This window comes from Gobius niger (genome assembly GCF_951799975.1).
Source record: "Gobius niger genome assembly, chromosome: 20".
NCBI lineage: Eukaryota > Metazoa > Chordata > Actinopteri > Gobiiformes > Gobiidae > Gobius > Gobius niger.
In genome coordinates this window covers 22367388-22389846 of record NC_136871.1, presented here as the reverse complement: position 1 = coordinate 22389846, position 22459 = coordinate 22367388, and the positions used below count along the sequence as shown (strand labels likewise).

The window sequence follows — 22459 nt, the reverse complement described above, 5'->3', positions numbered from 1 at the left end:
ACAATGTGCACATGGAACCCCTATCACTTCAAGCCGTTTATACATACAGTATCAGCTCTCAGCTAGGGATTGCCATTCAAGGCCATTTAGTGATAACTTTCAAGTTCACAATTCTTCTTCTATCAATGTGTGTGTGTGTGTGTGTGTGTGTGTGTGTGTGTGTGTGTGCGCGCGTGCGTGTGTGTGTGTGTGCGTGCGTGTGCGTGTGTGTGTGCGTGTGTGTGTGTGTGTGTGTGTGTGTGTGTGTGCGTGTGTGTGTGTGTGCGCGCGTGCGTGTGTGTGTGCGTGTGTGTGTGCGTGCGTGTGTGTGCGTGTGCATGCGTTTGTGTTTGTGTGCGAGTGCAAAATCACCTTTGATCACTTGGAATAAAAACACTACATTGTCTGTTTACATACCTACCACTTTACAAAGTGTGAAAAGGAAGCAAGAGAATGTAAAGCAATGGCACAAGTGAGGAAAACTTCAGTGACCACATAAACCCAGCCAGTAGAGCCATTTAGCTTGATTTATGAGCTATGGGGACCAATTCCCAGAGGGCGTTTGACTGTTAGCTGTTTACAGTGGCAGACAGAGCAGAGAGTGCTCAGCTGATTTGGTTTAGTTGTTAGCAACATGCTAATCTCAGTGACTCAAACTGATCCTGTGTCAGTGGAAAAGTACAGCAGAGGAAGTGGTGCTGGTGCTTGTGGTATATCCCCGTTCACTGTCAAAGCTAAACATCACTCTGGTCTGAGGCGACATGGAGAGAGCGTGCAACTCATAGTAGTGAGGTCATAGGCAGAAATAGGAAGCCTGGAGACCGTATTTGTGTAGGGCTCTGTGCATCCAGCTGAGGGGAATACTAAGCAGTTTGCTGTTGCTGTTGGCAACTCTTAAGGGAGGGAGCATCCAGATGGAGGGGTAAGTTTTGCATGTGTTTTCTATCAATGGTTTATGCTTAGAGGCTGCTTGTACTACCTGCATTACTACTGAATATTTTCTTACCTTTTAAAGCACATATTTCTATTGAAACCAATTTGGGTGTGTTGCTTTGGTGACAGACTTTGAGATTATCCACTAAATCATCAAGTACATGATAATGTTTTTGTGGACTTACTGCATGACTAATATAGTCAAAAGCCAGGACAGATCCACACTACCACCTCTATTGGTTTTCTTTTTATTGCAATGTCTAGGAAGGGAAGTAGCCCGGGGGGATCAGGCCAGGACAGGAGTCTGGTGAAGAAAACCCAGCAACTGCTTGACCGTGGTCAGTGGGCGAATAAGATCGAGTTTCTTTTGGCCACGGCTGGAACACTAGTGGGGCTCGGAAATCTGTGGAGGTTTCCCTATCTGTGCTACAAGAATGGCGGAGGTAAGACATAAAAGGTGCATGGTTAACAAAAAGCCTTCTCTTTATCAGAAGTATTGCTCAAAAGCAACCTGGCTTTACCCCGGGGAAATTATCAACAAGGAATGCTTTGATTAATATAGATTTATTTAGGAAAGGTCAGTGTGTAGGCATGTCTAGAAAATATTAACCTAATCACTTCTAAAATCAAGGAGTGCTGTGCAGGCTTACACACCATTTAATAAAATCTGGACCACATAGCTTTATGGTCCAGATTTTATTAAATGGTGTGTAAGCCTGCACAGCACTCCTTGATTTTAGAAGTGATTAGGTTAATATTTTCCAGATATGTGGTTTTGTAGCCCATTAATAATTACCCCCTGAAGGTCTCTGCTTTGGGAATTCTGCCTTTATTACATTTATCTGTGACAAAATAACCAGTGCAGCAGTCTATGCTGACTTTTAAATAGATTTGTTTATTATATTGTCTCCTTACAAACAACAAAAAAGGCAGTGTACATAAGCAGACAAGAAACAGTTCACACATACAAAACACATCTGGCGGCGTTCATCAGACATGACCAAAAAACCTACAGCATATAAGTGCTTTCTACATTCTTGATAACATTCTTTGAGTGCTCCAGTCACAAGTCATTCTACCAGTTTCCCTTGAACATACAGTATAATTAAGTCCATGTGGGTTCATTCAGGACAGTGTTATTTACACCAACAAAACTTTCAACTACAATGTAGCATGGCCAAAATGATCAAGGTAATTTTTCTCAGATTGATCAATTTTTATTTTCAAATCTTTTTTTTTTTTTTTTTTACAGCGCCCCCCAAACCTACCCCTCACCATGTAAACACATACACGGGCAAATGTTTGAAGCAGCAGACACAGTCAGTTTAGTATTATGACAGGAGTTTGCAACAGATCGTGAACAGATAACCTGTATAACCTGTGTCACTCACAATAAAATCTTCTATTGTACTCTTCCAAAACCAGGTATGGTATGGTGTGCTTTTTATTCAGGGAAAGATGCATTGTACCAGGTTATAGCAAAAGTGATCATTTCCATGTGTAGTCCCTGGGGAGATTGATGTTACAGTACGATTTTAAATGTAGTGTAGATGAGTATGTGACCATGAATTTATACATTTTAAAATGATCATTAACATACATTTAATTTAAATAAGTGTGAAACATTACAAAATTTTCCACCAATCCTTTTTTCCAGGTGAGCGGCCGCTCCCTCATGACAACGTTACTGATCATGAGTGCAAGTTTGATTTTTCTAGAAGCCATTTTTTAGTTAAAAGCGCATATTTTAAAAATGTAGTATAGAGCCTATATACAATAATCTCTATTGGCAGTCTGTTCCACTGACCCATTGCAATTACAGAGAAGGCAGATTTGATGAAAGCAGTTTTTGGGATGCTGCATTGTCCTCTAGAAGTAGATCGAGTCGCCATTTTATCAGTACTTATTATACGGCTCTTCACAACGGAAGTAGAAGCTCCATTGATTTGAATGGGATTTCCCAACGTTCTACCGGTCATTATTTTCTGATAAAGGACCTCTGAAAAAAATAATGACCGCTGCCAATGGCAACGGAGTTGGTGCTTTCATATCACTCCGCGCGTACGTAGTAGCGGACACTATCTCTGTCCCCGTCACTGCGAGAGAAGTTGGGGGAATTGCATTATCGGTAAAATAAGCACCTTCAGGGCGAAACAAGACCCCTCCGCTTCGCGTCGGGGTCCGGTTCGCCCTGTCGGTGCTTATTTTCCCGATAATGACCAGCGTTCTATACATTATCCCTTACATAATCCATACTTTGCTAGTTAGTATTTGACTATGGTGATAGTGCCTGGGTTATCATTGATCTCGAGTGCATATTTATATAATAATTCAAGAGGCCCCAGAATCGTTTAACAGCCCCTTGACCAACTTGATGTCTAATACATAAAATGTGACAAGAACATAGAGTACAAATGGGACGCCTCAGTGTGTATCTAAAGTTGGACAAGTTAAATTTTAAATTGTTTCAAAGTTGGGTCCTAGTTTACACCTAAGTAGGTGAATTCATAGGGGCTGTTACTGCCAAAAACAGTGGCTGTAACCTGGTGTTCTCCTTCATAGCATTCGTTTCGATGTCTCACTATGGGATACGCCCCCTCGCGTATTCACAGAAGCCTTTATACCACTACGCCAGCCCTGAGTGGCTGGCAGTGGCGACGTTGTGACGTTGGCACCCCATATAAGCTCCAGTCACAGTGTCGCCCGTCATTCAATCATCTCTTCTCGCTTCACTAGGCCAAGTTACCGCAATTCTTCTGTGTGTCTCTGACTGCTAGCTTAACAGCTTATAGGTAGAGCTAACCCCTCTGCCGCCTAGCGTTAGCGGTCTTGACACTACGCCCTGCCACCATACAGGACGGACTATTGCGTTGACTAGCTCAAGTGACGATTTGCTAGACTACACCAAGCTAGTTTTCTGCACTTTGTTTGTTGGCACTCCAGTCAACAAACAGGGCAACAGCTGAAAAGCTTTCTCCCGCCATGGAGATGGAGCAGGATAGCGCTCGGCTTTGCACTTGCGGGAACAAGATCTCGAGCAATGACTCACACCAGGTCTGCTTAGCATGCCTCGGGCTGGAACATGCCCGAGCCGCTTTAGATCATCCCGGCTCCCGGCATCACTGCTCCCGGTTCACGGTGAAATGTCTCCGCCGCCGGCTGGCCCGCCAAGCCTTCCTCTCGGAGAGGGATCCCGCTCTGAATGAGCCCGCCGCTACCGCAGCACACCAGCTCGGAGCAGCCGAGCCCGCCACCGCAGTACACCAGCTCGGGGTGGCTCGAGGTGATCCCGCGCCGTTGTCCTGGGGCTCGGTGCTAGACCTGCATCCTCTCGAAGATGAGGAACCGCTCCTGTTCGACTATGAGGAGGAGGACTCATTTGGAGAGGACCTTTTGGTGTCGGAGGACGACGAGGATGACTCCTCTTTCGTTCCCCAGGGCCAAGGGGAGAGTTCCCCGTTGACTCACGGCAGGAATGACGACGGGGCTGCAAAGCCGCCGCTCAGTTCAGACCTCCACGATGTGTGCAAACGCGCAGCGGAGAAACTGAATATTTCCTGGCCACCGGTCGCGGCGGAGGCTCCCCGCTCCCACTATGAAGGGAAGAAATTGCCCCAAGCTAAGTGGGTCACGCAACAGCTTCTCCCGGTCTTCCCAGAGCTACTCGAGGAGATGTCAGTCTCTTGGAAAGACCCTCTTTCCAGCAAGAACCCAATTTTTGGCGCTTCCTCTCTGGATTGTGTGGACATGGACAGGCTCGGAATTGCCCGCATGCCGCATATGGAGTCCATGGGGGCGGCCCACCTTCACCCGGAGCTCTCGGCTACGTCCACCAGACCACCCGCCCACCCCTCTAAGTCCGACCGCTTTCAGTCCACCATGACTGAACGGGCCTACAAAGCGGCCGCTTTGTCGGTGAGAGCTCTAAACGTCACCTCCATGTTGACTCAAGTCAACATGGAGGTGTCTCAAGTCCCAAATCCTGCCATATGGGATGACATCACCACTGTCTCTGACATATGCCTGCGTGTCCAGCGCTGTGCTGTACAGGCTATAGGGAAATGTATGGCTATGTTGGTGTTACAGGAGAGGGCAAGGTGGCTGAATTTGACCAATTTGTCTGACAAAGAAAGGGAAGACATTTTGGACATGCCGGTTGTTCCAGAGGGAATTTTTGGCTCTGCTCTTGCCTCAATGCAACAGCGGTGCGAAGCGAAAAAGCGAGATGACGAAGCCCTTCAGCTCTGTCTCCCGCGCAAAATTCCCGCCACTCAGTCGACCCCGAAGTCCAACTTGGCCCAAGCGGGTTCCAATAGGCCGGCTTATCCCTCCTTCCGCATCCCGCGACGACCAAAGCCACAGGCTCCCGCCGTGTCTGCTGCTGGCCCCCAGCAGGTTAGACCCGCGTGGCCGAAGAAAACGGCGGCCTCCTCTACTCCTCAGGCTGTTCCACGGCCACATGGCGCATCACAGCCGCTGAGGAGGAAGAAGAAGGCGTCTTAGCAGTCCACCCCGCTGCTTTCAGACGGAGACGGCCGGGTTCTACGTTTGCCCGTCTCTGTCAGTTCCAGTGTGCCACAGGAGGTCATCCCCGACTCCAGTGTCGTGTGCGCCCCTCAGGAGGACCCACATGTCCCCACCAAGAGGAAGAGAGACTATGTTCACGTGTTGGATTGTTCCATGCCACTCATGAGTCTCACAAGCACATACACACATTTTTAAAAAATAAACAGTGCGCTGATGCATCCAGGCTCAAGGCCGAGGGCACAGTGCACGACTTTGAAAAAATCAAGCAAAAAAGAATCAAAATTGCAAAACAGATTCCTTTTTCGCTCCGAGCCACTAGGGAGAGCCCACGTTCTTCCTTGGGCCTCCGCGCACACTGCTTCCAGTGCATTAGGCCGCGCATGTGCTGTTTTCTCAAGCCCCACCACCGTCCCACCGCCGATAGAGGGCGGCACAGGATCGCTGTTGAATACCCAGGCGCAGCTGGCCCACCCCACCCTGTCTCTCAGGGCAGAAAGCTGGAAGAAATGCACAAAATCAAAATGGGTGTTGAGAACTACAACCAGAGGTTACAGGCTTCAGTTTGCTACAGTACCTCCAAAATTCAACGGCCTAATATCCTCCCAGGCTCAGGGGCACTCAGCCATGATCTTAGCAGAGGAAATATCCTCACTGCTGGAAAAAAGAGCCATTCAGCAAATACCATTGGATCAGAAGCGCAGCGGCTTTTACTCCAGGTATTTTCTGATCAAGAAGAAAGAGGGGAGCGGCATTTGTCCAATCCTGGATCTGAGAGCACTGAATTCGTATCTCAGGAGGTACAAGTTTCGAATGCTCACGCACTCGGCATTGATCCGGTTAGTTCGTCCAGGCGACTGGTTTACGTCCATAGACCTGAAGGACGCATATTTCCATATCTCCATATACCCGCCTCACAGAAAATATTTGAGGTTTCTGACATGACATACGAATACACAGTGCTGCCCTTCGGCCTCTCACTGAGCCCGAGAGTGTTTGTCAAGTGTATCGAGGCAGCGTTAGCCCCTCTCAGGGAGCGGGGAATTCGCTTGGCCACATATCTGGACGATTGGCTTCTGATGGCGCATACACAGGAGGAGGTAGTCGTTCATACGCAACTCGTGCTCTCCCATCTGCGCGACCTAGGGTTTATAGTGAACACAACCAAGAGTGTTTTCAAGTAGCGTTTCTGGGGCTGACATTGGATTCTGTCGCTTACGAAGCCCATCTCTCCCCAGAGAGGGTGCGCACGTTCACGGACACTTTGGCCCATTTCACCCCGGGAAAGAGGGTCTCATACGGTCTGTGTCTAAGGATGTTGGGTCTCATGGCATCAGTGCTCCTTGTTGTCAAACTGGGCCGCCTTTACCTGCGGGATTTTCAGATTTGGGTGTCTTCACTCAAGCTGGACCCGTGCGTCATCGGATGCGCACAGTCACGATATCCGCTCTTTGCGCGCTCGCGCTGCGTGTGTGGAAACTGAGAGGTATCCTGACCGAGGGAGTGAGTATGGGCACAGTGATCACCAGGAAGGTGATCACTACGGATGCCAGCCTCACTGGATGGGGCGGTGTGTTCGAGGGCAGACCCATAAATGGTGTTTGGAGTCCTCGCCTCCGCCGCGTGCATATAAACTATCTCGAGCTTATGGCAGTGGTCCTTACACTGAGACACTTTCTTCCAATCCTTCGGGGAAAGCATGTGCTAAGGACACCGTGGCTCACATAAATCGCCAAGGGGGGCTGCGCTCTCGCCACCTGCTTGCACTCACGCGCAAACTTCTATTATGGAGCAATGTGCATATTCTCTCTCTGAGAGCGACGTACGTTCCCGGTGTCCTGAATACAGGTGCAGATCTCCTCTCCAGAGGAAATCCCCTGTACGGGGAATGGCGTTTAAACCCATGTGTAATAGACCAGATCTGGATCAGGTTTGGCCGCGCAGCGGTGGACCTCTTCGCATCGGCGGAGAACACGCACTGCCCTCACTTCTTCTCCCTGCACGATCAACGTGCACCGCTGGGAGTGGACGCACTTGCCCACGAGTGGCCACGGAGGTTGCTCTATGCATTTCCTCCTCTGACGATGATAACTGCCACTCTTCTCAGAGTGAGGCAACATCGCCTGTCACTGATACTGATCGCTCCGCATTGGCCGTCTATGCCATGGCTTGCGGAGGTGAAACAACTACTCCAAGGGCCTCCCTGGCCCCTCCCGTTGCGCAGGGACTTACTGACCCAAGCGGACGGACAAATATTTCATCCTCACCCAGAGCGGCTTGCACTACAAGCCTGGCCCCTGAGTGGGTAAGCTTGACCACGGCAGGTCTGCCTCAGAATGTGTACTATTCAGAGCGCAAGGGCCGCATCCACGAGGTCTTTGTATGACCGTCAGTGGAGAATTTTTGAGGACTGGTGTGTTAAAGAGGGAGTATTCCCCTTTAACTCTCCGCTCAATGTCTTTTTGTCATTTCTACAAGACCTTATTGACAAAAGGAGAGCATTCTCCACTGTCAGAGTATATTTGGCTGCAATTTCTGCATGCCATGTTGGTTTTGATGGCATAACACTTGGCCAGCATCCTCTGGTGTGTCGTTTCATGAAAGGAGCCAGAAGACTGTTACCGGTCTCCAAGTCCATGTCTCCCTCTTGGGATCTGTCTGTTGTGCTACAAGCACTAACGGACCATCCCTTTGAGCCGTTAGAGGATATCGAGCTGAAAATACTGTCACTTAAAACTGTTTTACTATTGGCTATGGCCACGACAAAACGTGTCAGTGATATCCACGCCAGCCTTTATTCCAAAGGTGGTTGGTACTTGCTCACAGGTGATTTTGGATGCTTTTCAGCCTCCACCTCACACTCAACAGCAGCGTTTGCACAAGCTGTGCCCTGTTCGTGCTCTGTGTGCCTACGTTGATAGGACCAGATCATTTAGGCAGGTGGATCAGCTATTTGTGTCCTGGGCAAAGCCCCACAAGGGAAAGCCTGTCTCTAAACAGAGACTTTCCCATTGGATTGTGGAGGCCATTTCCATGGCTTATTCCGCTGCAGGCCTTCAGGTTCCTGATGGGCTCAGAGCTCATTCTACCAGGGGCCTGGCTACCTCATGGGCCTACTTCAGGGGAGTACTTAGGAACTTTAGGTTACTTTCGTAACCCCGGTTCTCTGAGTAGCATGAGTGAGATGTCTCACCAGAACGCCCTTCTTGCTGATGGGGTGAAGCGAGAAGAGGTGTGCTTATTGAATGACGGGCGACACTGTGACTGGAGCTTATATGGGGTGCCAACGTCACAACGTTGCCACTGCCAGCCACTCAGGGCTGGCGTAGTGGTATAAAGGCTTCTGTGAATATGCGAGGGGGCGTATCCCATAGTGAGACATCTCACTCATGCTACTCAGAGAACCGGGGTTACGAAAGTAACCTAAAGGTCCCAGAAAAGAACAGATTGACAAAAATACAGACTGCTATTTTTTTTGTTAATATACTGTATAAATTCTTTTTTAACTTCAATCTAATGCACTTTGCATATTAAATTGACCCATATCAGTGATTCTCAAACAGTGGCACTTGCTACCCTAAGCATCCTATTTTGCCGATCCGGCACCGATGCATTACCAATATGCGCCTCTATGCGCCACGTTGTGCGCCACATACGCACACAGAGAAGGAGACCGGTGCTGCACCTCGCACCTCCCTTCGGCCGGGCCTCGCTAGTCTCCACATTTGATATTCTGAGATTATGAGTTATTACAAAGAAATGTCCAGTATAGGCCCTATAACCCGTCACTCAGTATAGCTGTAGACCCGCAGTAAGTAGACCAGTGGTTCCCAACCCATTCCAAAAACTATGGCCACTACAAATGTATAAAAGAATGAAAGCTCAAAATAATTTCAAACAAACTGCAATTGGTGTTTTATGCATCCATACTCCTTTGTTATATTTGATGATTGTTACTCATGACCCTTTGACCAGACAAAGCTCTGAGCCTCTACAATAGAACCTCTGTAGTGACTGTGTAGTGTATTGCCAAGTTACCTACTCCTGCATTGTGGATAAAGGAGTGAGCCCGTTGTCCAGAACACCAGCAGAATGAGCGACTACAATATGTTTGCTAAATTCAGGGAATAGAATTCAAAAGACAGTGGAATCTTTATGGATAAATATTAGGGGTTCAGCTCTCACGGTTCGGTGCACGGTGCAGGACCTGCGGTTTGGAGCATCACGGTGCAAGTACAATGTAAAAAGTAATAAGTTGGTTTTGAAATAAAATAACCTAATGATTGTTACTTGACAGTAGCCTATTTATAATCTTAGAATGAAATTGGCAATGCTTTCAAAGGCGCTTTATAATAAAATGTACCTCTGGGCTCACAATACTTGAAAGCAAAATAGAAGACAAATGGTACAGCACCAAAGTAAAAAAAAAAAAAAGTTATCTGCATCGCAGTGCAGGCCATGCGCTCGTTAAGTTTCATTTTCGCTTTCCTCACGGAGGCTGAAGCACTCGGAGCAGCGCGTTTGATTCGAAGCTCATATTTGGCCAGTTGTTTGGACAACTTTCTGCGTGTACTTTTTTTCGGAGACAAAGCTTTTGAAACGGCATATGGCCAGGATTGGATCTTACGCATTCGTCTGCGCCTCTGACATTACGCAGCACTGGATCTATAATGAACCACAGCCACGGTCACTGCAGGAGAGACTTAAACAAAGACGCGCAGATGTGTTTTGGAGGATGTCACTGTACCTGTGCGGAGCGTCTGCAGCCTGAAGTTTAGCTGTGAGTGACGATGACACACATCGCCCTGTTTGGATGCGAGCACACTCGCACGGCAGTCAGACCTCCTGCACTCGCGTTGTTGTGATGCCAGGTTTTCCTCGGACAGCACCGCGGTCCATATGGACCCGTGGCTAATGGCCGCGGCTGGTGAGACGGTCACGTGGGGGCTGCCCGCGGATTTCTGGGAAATAAACATGGTGGCGCCCTTATGGAGCTAAGCCCCGCCCTACTCGCGATTGCGTTTTATATTATAGATTATTATTATATTATATTATAGATAATAATGATAATAATAACAACAACCCCCCCGCCCCCCCCATAATTTTCTTGATCTTAATCATACAAATGTTTGTTGTTATAGTTGTTATAAGTAAAAATAATGTCAAATTTTGTATAGGTCAAGCTGATGGAATATATATATATATGTACATATATATATATATATATATAATATATATATATATATATATATATATATATATATATATATATATATAAATAAATCTTACAAACCCTACTTTTAAGAGTGAAGGATATCTACTCGCTTCTGCTTAGAGTTTAGACTTCACTGGTTAAATCCGCATGTCACTGACTCAGAGCACGAGTCTCTGAGTGTTTCAGTTTCATGCAGCAAAGGTGAATCAGGCCTTAACCCTGACTATGTTTAAGTCCAGGCTGAAAGCTTATTTACTGCTGCCTATTGTATTTAATTGTATTTTAACACATTTTAATATATAATTTTAACATGTACATATTTGCATTTTTGTATATTTTTATGAGTTGTATCAATTGATTTGCTTTATTGTGTTTTTGTTGTGTTTTTATTGTGTTTAGGCACATTGAGTTGCCTTGTGCATGAAAGATGTGCTGTATGAATAAACTTGCCTTGCCTGAAAATGAAATTAACTGAATGTCCAGACTTAGACGATAGAGTTAGATATTTTAATATGGTTTAGTTCTACAACATGAGTCCCAAAGGCAAAAAAAAAACCCAGGGCAGCTTCCACAATACTAAGGCTCCCCACCTGTGTGTACAACTATAGAACTAATCCACTAGTCACCTTGCTCCAACCAAACACATGATAAGATGCATCTAAATCAAGGAGGTTACATGAGTAACTTACCCTCTAGTGTAATTTTAAGGATGAACTTAAATGCCCTTTACAATATTGATACTTCAAAAAATAATTTTGCTCCTGTATAAAGTATAATTAAACAAGTACTTACAGATGTATACAATGTATGTGTTTTAGGTGCATTCTTGGTGCCTTATGTCCTATTCCTACTATCTTGTGGGATCCCCCAGTTTCTCCTGGAGTCAGCTATGGGGCAGTTCACATCACAGGGCTGCATCACCTGCTGGAGACACTTCTGCCCCCTATTTGAAGGTAGGACACATTCTAACTACACCAACTACACATGTATGAAATACATTAATGCTAACGAATCAAAAGTTTGTTAGAGTATGGCTTTGGGTTGGCCTTGTTTATATTTACAGTAAGAACCAGATGCTTACATACACGTCATAAAAAGACACTATTGCATTTATTTTCTCACTGTCTGACATGAAACCAGAATTACATTTCATTTTTCTTTAAAATGATTTCTATTTGTCAAATTCCAGAAGAATGAAAGACAGAATTTTCTACTCAATTTCAATGTATTACTTTTTACAGAAGGTACATACACTAAGATCACTATACCTTTAAACAATTTGGGAAAGCACTGATGATGTCATGACCTTGGAGCTCAAGTCTGGTTCATCTTGGGTGCTATTTCAGGTTCAATGGTTAAAACAGTGATGGAAATGACCAGTCATCATACAGATCAGACAGAAGGCGGGTCACTGGACGTCCTTTATCAGACAGCTATGGTAGAGCAGCCACATCCATCGTCAGTGACTCAGAGCATCCCTTGTTTGATGAGTTTAGTCTGATGCTCTCTGGGCGCATCTACAGAATACCTTTAGCTACAGAGAAGGGCTCATTTGTGCCTAATGCAATAAACCTGCTGAGTAAGCGCTTGTGGAGTCTGCAGCACAATTGTTTTTAATTGTCTTTATAATTAACTTATTGTCTTTGATACTGTCTGCCCTGTCTATTGCTACTTTGTGTTTTTGTGACTGTGATGGTGAACCAAAGACAAATTTCCACCGAGGTGGACAATAAAGTTAAATCTAATCTAATCTAATTTAAAAAAAATGTAGAAAATTATATCTCTCATTCTTCTGGAATTTGACAATTACAAATGATTTTTTTTTAATTCTAATTGTCCTGAAAAAAATAATTCTGGTTTCATGTCTGACAGTGAGACAAAAATGCAATTGTGTCTTTTTACGAAGTGTATGTAAACATCTGGTTCTCACTGTATATGTTTTTATTTGAGCACCAAAAGTTAACGCTCCTGGATGTGACAGTGATTATGAAAACCTTTGTTTTTACAAAATTATACAGCTATTTTGTACATGCTGGAAAAAGCTAAAAAGTACCTTTATTACTTGTAATAGCTGTCACATGAACCCTCCAAAAAGCCAACCACAAGTTTTTCAGTTTACAGGCTTTTGACACATCTTCATCTTTTGCTCTTTTACTATATTCATAAAGAAAATAGTTAAAGACAAAGTAAATAAACATCAGGCACAGCTATTACATGTGAAGGTCCTGCACGGTTTCAAAGAGATCTTGCTCTCATAACCAACACCTGTCATAACAACACAAACTGTCGGGCCGAGTGAACTGCCCGAAGGCTCAGCACTCATGACTAAATCAATGGGCTCTTTCAAGTATAAAAACAAGTCAGTCTGAGTCGCAGTGAAAGGATCGCTGTAAATAATACTGCTGTGTTAATAGCTGGCTCATTTTCAGATTTTTTTTTCAGAAAGACCACAATAATAACAAGCAGAGAAAGACAACACGAAAGAAAAACATACTGTATGTAAATACAGTATATATGCAGTGGCAGGGCCTTGGCATCACACCAACCTGCTAATCTTTGCTTTCAGAATTTTGTACCTCCTGCTCTCATCCGCTGTCATAAGACATTATTATTGCCAGAACTCCCCTGGAAATTAGATGCTTAATCTCAGTGGGACTTTCTTGGTTAAATAAAGGACGAAGACATTTAAATAAATGTTAAATACAAAATTATGTTACTGCATTTTTATGACATAGGAAATCGCCCTGAGTCTTTGTGTGCCTAAAAGCATTAGCCCCAGAGGCGAATAGTTTAACTTTTGTAACTTTCTGTAGTAACAGCTCTAACTCTTCCAACAGTGAGAACATAAAAAACAACAAAAAACAACAACATTGTATTATGATTACTACAACATTGAGGACTACATCTTGGTGGTACTTGAGGAGTACTGTATTGTATGTTAAAGTATTGTTACTTTTACTTGAGTAAAAGAAATCTTCAGACCTCAATGGCACTTTCCTGGTAAACAGGAAAGGTTACAGGTTAAGGTTAAAGGTTAAGGTTACATTAAAAATCTAGATAATATTGGCTACTCTACCTACTGATCAGATACAATACTATAGCCACCTCACAGCCCCTAAAAAAAAAAGTAATTCAATAAATGAATCAACTAAAGTCTCTACATCATATGGCCATTATAACAATAATCTTTCTTGCTGCAGGAATTGGTTATGCCACTCAGGTGGTGATAGCCTACGCTGCAGTATCATACATCGTGATTCAGGCATGGGCCTTCTTCTACCTCTTCTCCTCCTTCAGTGCGGAGATTCCATGGGCCAGCTGCAGAAACGACTGGAACACAGGTAAGCGCCCAGAGCTTCACTGCTATACATGATGTTTCTGATCAGCCTCTGCCTTGTGAGGATTAGCCTGATTTGAATATAGTAAAAGGATTGTTGTAAGATTGTGAAAAATAGTTTTAAAGTGTCCTAATTATGGGAGTTACTATTCTGCTAGATTATACAAGTGTGACCCAATTTTTACATAATCAGTGCTGTAAATTCTCACTATTTCTTGCCAAATGCGTATTTCGTAATGAGGCACTTTAGTATATTAGCCTTTCAGTCAAGAGTTGTTATATAACATTGCCTGTTTTATTGTTTTATGATACTTAATAAATTGATTGATTGTTTATTCTGAGTTCAATGTACATTACATATATACAAGATTATTTTTTACATTAACGTGCAGTTTTTACGACATTTTAACCTGCTTTCATATATACATAATACTGTACATAAACTTGAAAGGAGTGGGAGGAAGTAAATAAGTATATAGTTATAAGTTCCCACCCCTGTATGTACCATAATTTCATTGATGTGTTTACCTTCCCTTTCTGCAGTAAACTGTGTTGAGTTTGGCAAGACAAATTCATCTTCCAACTGGACGGCTTCACTAAACGCAACATCACCAGCAACTGAGTTTTGGGAGTGAGTATTCTGTCTACCCATATGGTGTGACTATTAATAAACATTTCAATAGAGAACCATGAGTCGGACTGATATCAACCATGCAGGGACACACCTTCATTGTGAAAACCCAGTAATTCCAGATATAAGCTCAATCAAGGATTGGCTTGGATTGACAGTCTTGTACTAAAATCTATAGTATACAACTTCAATTCCCCAGACAGTTCTTGAGTGCCAGCATCCATCAAAATGTCATAACCATTTTCATGATGGAACTAATGATATGGCTTACAGTACAGTATATAGTGTATACTGTATGCATATAAGTGTGTGCATGTGTGTATATATGTATATATATAAGCTATATGTAAATGCGCATATATATATATATCTTCCTCACCCTCCGCGGGCGGTCTCTTTTTCCTCCAAGCTCGGGTCCTCTACCAGAGGCCTGGGAGCTTGAGGGTTCTGTACAGTATCTTTGCTATTCCTAGAACTGCACTTGTCTGGACCGAGATGTCTGATGTATTTCCTGGGATCTGCTGGAGCCACTCCTCCAGTTTGGGGGTCACTGCCCCGAGTGCCCCAATGACGACGGGCACCACTGATGCCTTCACCCTCCAGGTTTTCTCCAGCTCTTCTCTGAGCCCCTGGTATTTCTCTAGTTTCTCGTGTTCCTTTTTCCTGATGTTGAAGTCGCTTGGTATTGCTATGTCGACCACAACGGCTCCTCTGCTCTTTGTCCACCACCACAACGTCCGGTTGGTTCATTACCATTCTGTCCGTCTGTATCTGGTCACAGTCCCACAGGACTCCATTCTCGACCACCTTTGGAGGTGTTTCCCACTTTGACCTTTGGGTTTCCAGCCCATACTCTGCACAGATGTTCCTGTACACTATACCAGCCACTTGGTTATGGCGCTCAATGTAAGCTTTCCCTGCCAGCATCTTACACCCTGCAGTTATGTGATGGATTGTCTCATTGGCATCTTTGCACAGTCTGCACCTGGGGTCTTGTCTGCTCCTGTGCAGCCATGATGAATGCCTCTGTGCTGTCCTTCAGTTATGTTTCGGTGGTACATCCTTTGTAGGGGCTTGTCCTCCCATGACGGAACCTCCAGCACCTCATCCTTACTCATTTTGTGAGACATTCACTGAGCACATCATCTGTTGGAGCTTGTCTTTGATGTACTTATGAATCTCGGATGTATCATCCTGGATAGAGGCTCTCACGCTCACTAGTCCTCGGCCTCCCTCCTTACAGCCTCCTTCCTTACATATAAAAGAGACCACCCGCGGTTGCTGAGGATGTTTTTTTTTCATACATATGTACTAATCAAGCCAATAATCAATGCTGTTTCAGGAGGCGAGTACTGGGTATCTCTGACAGCATTGAACATATTGGCAGTCTGCGATGGGAGCTTGTCTTGTGTCTTTTGCTGGCTTGGATCATTTGTTACTTCTGTGTGTGGAAGGGAGTAAGATCCACTGGCAAGGTACGACGACTATGCACTATCCTAATCATCTGATTAAACAGTTTATTTTAGCAAACTCATTTCTTTTATTGTATTGATAGGTAGTCTACTTCACTGCCACTTTCCCATATGTGATGTTACTCGTTCTCCTGATTCGTGGACTCACTTTACCCGGAGCAATGGACGGTTTGGCTTTCTACTTGTATCCTGATCCATCCCGACTGGCTGACCCTCAAGTAGGTCAATAGGAATGGCTTCTCTACGTGATTATACTCAAGTCTCATACTGAAAATGTTGTGGATGTTCAAAATCAGCTATTATTGGGAGCAATGGAAAAGATCCACAGTAGTAAAGGGTCTGAATTCCTACAAACAATAAAACAGAGCCCGGTGATCGCTCCTTCGAGTCGAAACACGTAAGTGACGCTGAAATAAAATACCTTTATTGCTCATCCAGAGTGCCTTGACTCCCACGCTTCCTCTTCTATAACCATGGGCCAGGTGACTGGTTTGTATAGTTTACTTGCTATCTCACAAGCATTTACTTCGCTACTATGGCGTTCCAGTAAGCACTCTTATCCTTCAATACAACAGACTTTTTCCATATTTTTTCAGAAACCTTTAAAATACAGTTTGTATGTATTATTGTAGGGTAATCAGAGAACACCGTTTACCAATAAATCCTCTACACTGTGGGAAGCGATTTGGGTGTCATGTAGAAAGTGCTATAGGCGCATTGAGTTGCCTAGTGTACAAAATGTGCGGTATAAATAAATATGCCTTACCTTGCCTATACAAATCAGCTTCCAGTCCAATAGAAATTAAAATGACATGTAAACATGTGTTTATTATTTAATTTATAAAGCCAATGCCTTGATATTAGCACGTATTTAATATTTTAGTGACTGTATTGGTGGTTAGCATGAATGGAACATATGCGTAACCATGGAGATGATTCCATCAGCAGAGAAAGCCTAACAAGAACCATAAAAAACAATTGATCATCATAGAGGCCACAGTAATTTAAATCACTCATACAGCAGGCCGCAAAAAAAGTCAAATATGCACTAATATCAAGTTGTTGTTTTTTTGTTGTTCGATCCTCTAAGTTCAACCAAATAAAATAGCCTATACCAATATATTTAGTGTCTACTGTAATAATCACATTTTCTTGTTTTAGGTGTGGATGGATGCTGGTGCGCAAGTTCTCTTTTCCTTTGGGATTTGTCAAGGGACACTGACTGCTCTAGGGAGCTACAACCAATATAACAATAATGTCTACAAGTAAGCTGATGATTGCTATTGCTATTTAAATCATTCAAGTGATATGAATAATAATATACATATATATGTTGTTTTTTTTCTGTTAGGGACACATTCGTTTTGTGTTTGGTAAATGCAGGGTCAAGTTTTGTGGCGGGATTTGCAATCTTTTCTGTTTTGGGTTTTATGTCCTATGAGCAAGGTCTGCCCATATCTCAAGTGGCTGCATCAGGTAAAATCAGTATTGCACAACATTTTGTACACACATGTGCTTTATCACTGAGCTAGTAAAGATACAGCTACTCTCTTTTTTTTTAAATCAGTCAATCAAGTTTTATTTCTAAAGCACTTTACAACAACCAAAACACTGGAGGCATCAGCAATACTTAATTATTTCAATAGTCTCTTGTCTGATTTGTTTTCAACATAGTTTTGCCAATCATTCCCAGTGTAAGACTGACTTGGACTGACTCCACAGCAAGTGCCATCTAAAAATAAACTGGGACTATAACTGTTCGGAAATAGTGCTAAACCAAAAGTGGATAAACCATGACTTAGTTAAGTCCTAATTTATAAATATCAGTGTTCCCAGATATTAGGTAAACATCTTCAAATGAAATACTGTTTTTTACTGATAATAATTGTAATGTGGCCTCCAGTAAAGCTTAGTGACTGAATTATAATAACTGTGCATATAGTGAAATTTGTTCTTCTATGCAGCTTGCAACCCTAGTGCAATTGTAGTTGGTTGAACTTTTTTAAAGCATCCTTCAGCCAGAACTGTAGATGAGCCTGTATTCAACCGTGTAGGCTACCATTTGTGGTTCGGTCCCGCAATTTGAGACAGACTTTTTTTTTCCTCAATTAAACCTGTGAGAAGTTACACAAACAGTTGAACCGGTTCAACCTAAACTGTTGCTCCTTTCTGTCTATTATTATAACAAACAAAGCTGTCTTTCACAGGCCCCGGCTTGGCTTTCATCGCTTACCCGCGTGCTGTGGCTATGATGCCCTTACCTCAGCTGTGGGCCATCTGCTTCTTCATCATGGTGATCCTGCTGGGAGCCGACACACAGGTAAGACGAGCAGAAGCGTGCGCTGTGTAGTAGGTGGAGATGGTGTTTTGTGGTTGTGCTCACCCATCCATGTCAGTTTGTCAGTCTGGAGTGTCTGGTGACTTCAGTGACAGACATGTTCCCTACTATTTTCCGAAAAGCGTACCGACGAGAGCTACTGCTGCTTTGCCTCTGTGTCGTTTGCTTCTTCCTGGGACTCCTCCTAGTCACAGAGGCAAGTGCTTTTGAGTCAACAATGCTATAACAATACTATACTATACTGTTTTTTATTCACAAGTAAAAACCTACATTGATTGTCTTGCTGTGTTTCGCAGGGAGGATTGTATTTCCTTCAACTTTTTGACCACTATGTCTGCAGTGGGAACAACCTCCTTCTTCTATCCGTTTTCCAGTCAATAGCAATGGGATGGATTTACGGTAAGCAACACACGCTCAGCATGCAAGGCACATATAGTATTAGTCAAATACTAGGACTGCAGTATTTTGAATTTTACAACATAATCACCATTATATAAATACTGGCCTGTCCCAATAAATCAATTCAATTCAAAATAAGTGGCTACTTTATTAGGCATATCATGGTGGTATCAGGTGGTAGATTTACGGCATTTTAATTCCTCTAGGTTCACATGAAGCTAGAGGAACCTGGCAGCAGTATCAGATTTTAAAACCTCTTTGGCTATGCACATTGATATATGTTCTTAGAGTTTCACAAGTCCACCACTTGATTCAGGGAGAGTGCAGAAGTAAAGGCTATGCGGCTTGCAGAATAGGTTTAGGTCCATTGATCCAGTTCATCTGATTTACAAAAAATATGTAATCTAGACTTATCCCTAAACAAAGAACATAATAGTAAAATTTCATTAAAATGTGTCTGTGATTAAATGCAGACAACTAACACAGTTTCTGGTTCATGTAGATCCCGTCAGTCACTTCAAAAATACTACAAACCACATTAAAATGATTTGATACTTTCGTTTCTTCAATGGAATGTTTTCTATCCTGAATCCTAAAGAAAAGTGCCAAGCCCAAAGGTCTCTGGAGACATTCATGTTGTTTCCACCCCATTCTGAGGCGACCGGAGGAATGCGGCTACAGAAAGTGTGACTCATCAGAACATGTTTTTCTAATATTTTATTGTCCCATTTCAGCCCAGCCCATGCAAAATATAGCCAAGTTTATAGCCCCTGTAAACCCGATGATGCGCCGTTTGGTGGGCAAAAATGTCATGTGAAAACTTTTCAGTAACACCCAAGACGTCACTCTGCTACCAACAGCAATGCATAAAGTAAAAAATAAATAGATAAAATCAAACCGAGACTAACTATTAACATTTTGCCAATCCTTGATGACCAATGTCTTGAATCAATGTTTTTCTCTACGTTGGAACTCTTTCCTGCTGTTGAAAAATCAAACTACAAAAAAGAACAAATTTAGTTATTACCTCCATGCAGCACATATTTGTTATTCTGACTCTTGCCAACTAGTGACAGAGGTTTTTTTTTTTTTTCAATATTTGTATAGCCTGGTGAAGGTCAGTTTGACCGAAAAATGTGAAAGTGAGACAGTGTGCGGGAGCTTTCTAGTCTTTTACCTGTTGCCTCATTACAACATTACAATTTTCTCATTTTATTAAGATCCCATAATAACATCCCATACTGAAATTTAAAATGTCCATGTCCTGTGCACACATTCACTTACAGTATGATTTCTTGGCTTGTGAACAGAGGCGGGTAGTACGCAGTTACATTTACTCAAGTACATGTACTTTTTGAAGAAATTGTACTTCTCAAAGTAGTTTTATCATATTTTTACTTCCACTTGAGTAAAATTATAATGAAGTATCTGTTCTCTAGTTGTTACTTTTTCCACTGTGAGAAAAATATCAGCAGCAAATGCTTCAGATTGATCTATAAAATAGATGTTGTGCTTTAGAATGATTTAGTTTTCTTTGTTTTCTTGGATTTTCACATTTTGTTTCACAAAATTTATGGCGTCATTGAAAATAAATCAGACTTTTTCTCTCAAACTTGTGACACACAGAGTTTGACACCTATGCTCTAGCCGGACGGGTGCCTTTCTCTGTGGAGTTTGCATGTCAACCTGTATGTGCGTAGGTTTCCTCCAGGGACTCCAGTTTCCCCTGCCACTAAAAATATATATAATAGGCAACGGTGAAAAAAACCTCAGCACTCCGGAGCTTGTATTGTTTTCTCTGAAGCAAAGGGCTTCGAAGCATTACATCAGAGCCTGTTTCGCTAACAGCTGGTCACGTGACCAAAGTGTCAATTGTCTTGAAAAGTGCTTTGAGTGGCAAGGCGCTCAACCACAGATGTTTTCTGGGCCATATTTTGGTAATGTAAACCGTGAGTGATAAGTAAATGTGCTGCATCTCCCCATTAAAAATAATAATAATAATTTGCTGAATCAAAAAAAAAGATTGCACATTGATGTCCTGCCTTGATAACATACATCCATGGTCCTGCCTCAGAGCAGCAGGTGACTGACACATAGATTTTGGTGCTTCACTCATGTTTATGAGTAGTTGCAATAATAAAGTTTGTCCACAAGATGTCAGTGTTCAAACAGAATTAAGCAGCTCTGAAGCTCCGAATCTTAGACTTTGGCTTACAAGGCTTCACCTGCCCATCAATAATAATAGGTTCCGCTCTGGACCAGGTCTCCATGGAAATGAGCAGTAAAAGATGTCAAAGTAATGTTACTCTTACTTGAGTAAATATTCTGGCTACTCTACCCCCCTGTGCTTGTAAATGACTGTATTTGTCTTGCATGTGGCTTGGATGAATGCTTTGGAAATCTTTGTTTGCTTGTGTTGAACATGTCTTATGTAGACTTAATTTGAACTGACTCCCATTGAATACTCTGAAAGTTTTATTTGCATCTACAAAGTGGAGCCCTAAGGTAACAGAGCACTTCATTTTGAGAGTATGTTGTGTCAATCAAGACTAAAAGAGCTAAAACAGGAGTGCGACCATGAACAACAGCTCTGTTTAAACATACAGACATTCCTAGACATTGCCTTTAATGTGAACGACCCCCAGAGCTTTAACCCTGTGAACAAATAAGTGTTTCAAATAGTCCTGAAGGAGGCAGGTGAACTTAAACCAAGTGGATCGTCAGACATTTCTGGCATTTGGCAAAGTTTCAAGTGGCAGCTGGTAAGACTTTATAAAAAAAAAAAAACAGACTCCAAACATTCATCAAGTTGAGGAATAGAGAAATAAAATGTTCACGTTTACTTGATACACTGTCTAGAGTATAAGCAAACAACACTGACTGATCTGTTTTGTGGCATACTACTTTGTGTTCAGAGTTGAAAAATTCCCACTGCATTAATTATTCAGAGTAAGTTTCCAAAAACATTACTGTAGCATTTGAGAGCACTGAGACTTCTTTATCACATTATAATTATATTGCTAAATAATTAGTCTCTGTTATAAACTAATAAACTCAAATTCAACTTTGTAGTCTCCTTTATCCTCACTAGTCTTATAGTGTTTTTTGTATTTTTTTCCTCAGGTGCAGAAAACCTTTATGACAACATTGAAGACATGATTGGATTTCGTCCTGGGCCACTAATGAAGATCTGTTGGCGTTATGTCACTCCGATAGTTTGTTTTGTATGTGCTATTTTGTTATACTGGAATTCAGAATTTACTACTTTGTTTCATTTACAGGGTGTCAGGCATGAAATGTTAAATACATTTATGAATAACTCCACATCAGGTCAATCTATGATGTAGGCCAGTCGCAAAAATGTATGCTTTCGTACTATATCACCATGGCACCGGGCAGCACGGGTCAGGTGGAGCCTGACTGATTTTGCGGGTTATTGTGGTTTCCCTCATCAACCAAAAACATGCATAGTGCGCCAATCCTACAACTAAGTAATTCTGTCCAAGGTACCGGCTCCGCTCAGGATCTGCGTCCCCAGGCGCTGTAGTGAATTACTGCTACTTGCTACTAAGCTAATTACCTATCGGGGTGCGGGGTCCAAAAAAAAAAAGGTTGTCCATAGTCCTTAGTT

At 42.9% G+C, this 22459-nt stretch overlaps 1 protein-coding gene across 1 annotated transcript in view; it reads left to right on the top strand.

Annotated features, from left to right (window-relative positions):
* The first annotated feature begins 580 nt into the window (after positions 1-580).
* LOC306979629 (sodium- and chloride-dependent GABA transporter 2-like) overlaps positions 581-22459 on the top strand; it is a 40310-nt gene continuing 18431 nt past the window's right edge. The window contains exons 1-13 of the mRNA XM_079578652.1: positions 581-901; positions 1177-1355; positions 11470-11604; positions 13852-13992; positions 14532-14619; positions 15962-16094; positions 16175-16309; positions 17253-17356; positions 17443-17567; positions 18299-18411; positions 18488-18625; positions 18726-18828; positions 21952-22052. Coding sequence (XP_079434778.1) covers positions 894-901; positions 1177-1355; positions 11470-11604; positions 13852-13992; positions 14532-14619; positions 15962-16094; positions 16175-16309; positions 17253-17356; positions 17443-17567; positions 18299-18411; positions 18488-18625; positions 18726-18828; positions 21952-22052 — 1503 coding nt within the window. The 5' untranslated portion in view covers positions 581-893. The remainder of the gene's footprint in view (positions 902-1176; positions 1356-11469; positions 11605-13851; positions 13993-14531; positions 14620-15961; positions 16095-16174; positions 16310-17252; positions 17357-17442; positions 17568-18298; positions 18412-18487; positions 18626-18725; positions 18829-21951; positions 22053-22459) is intronic.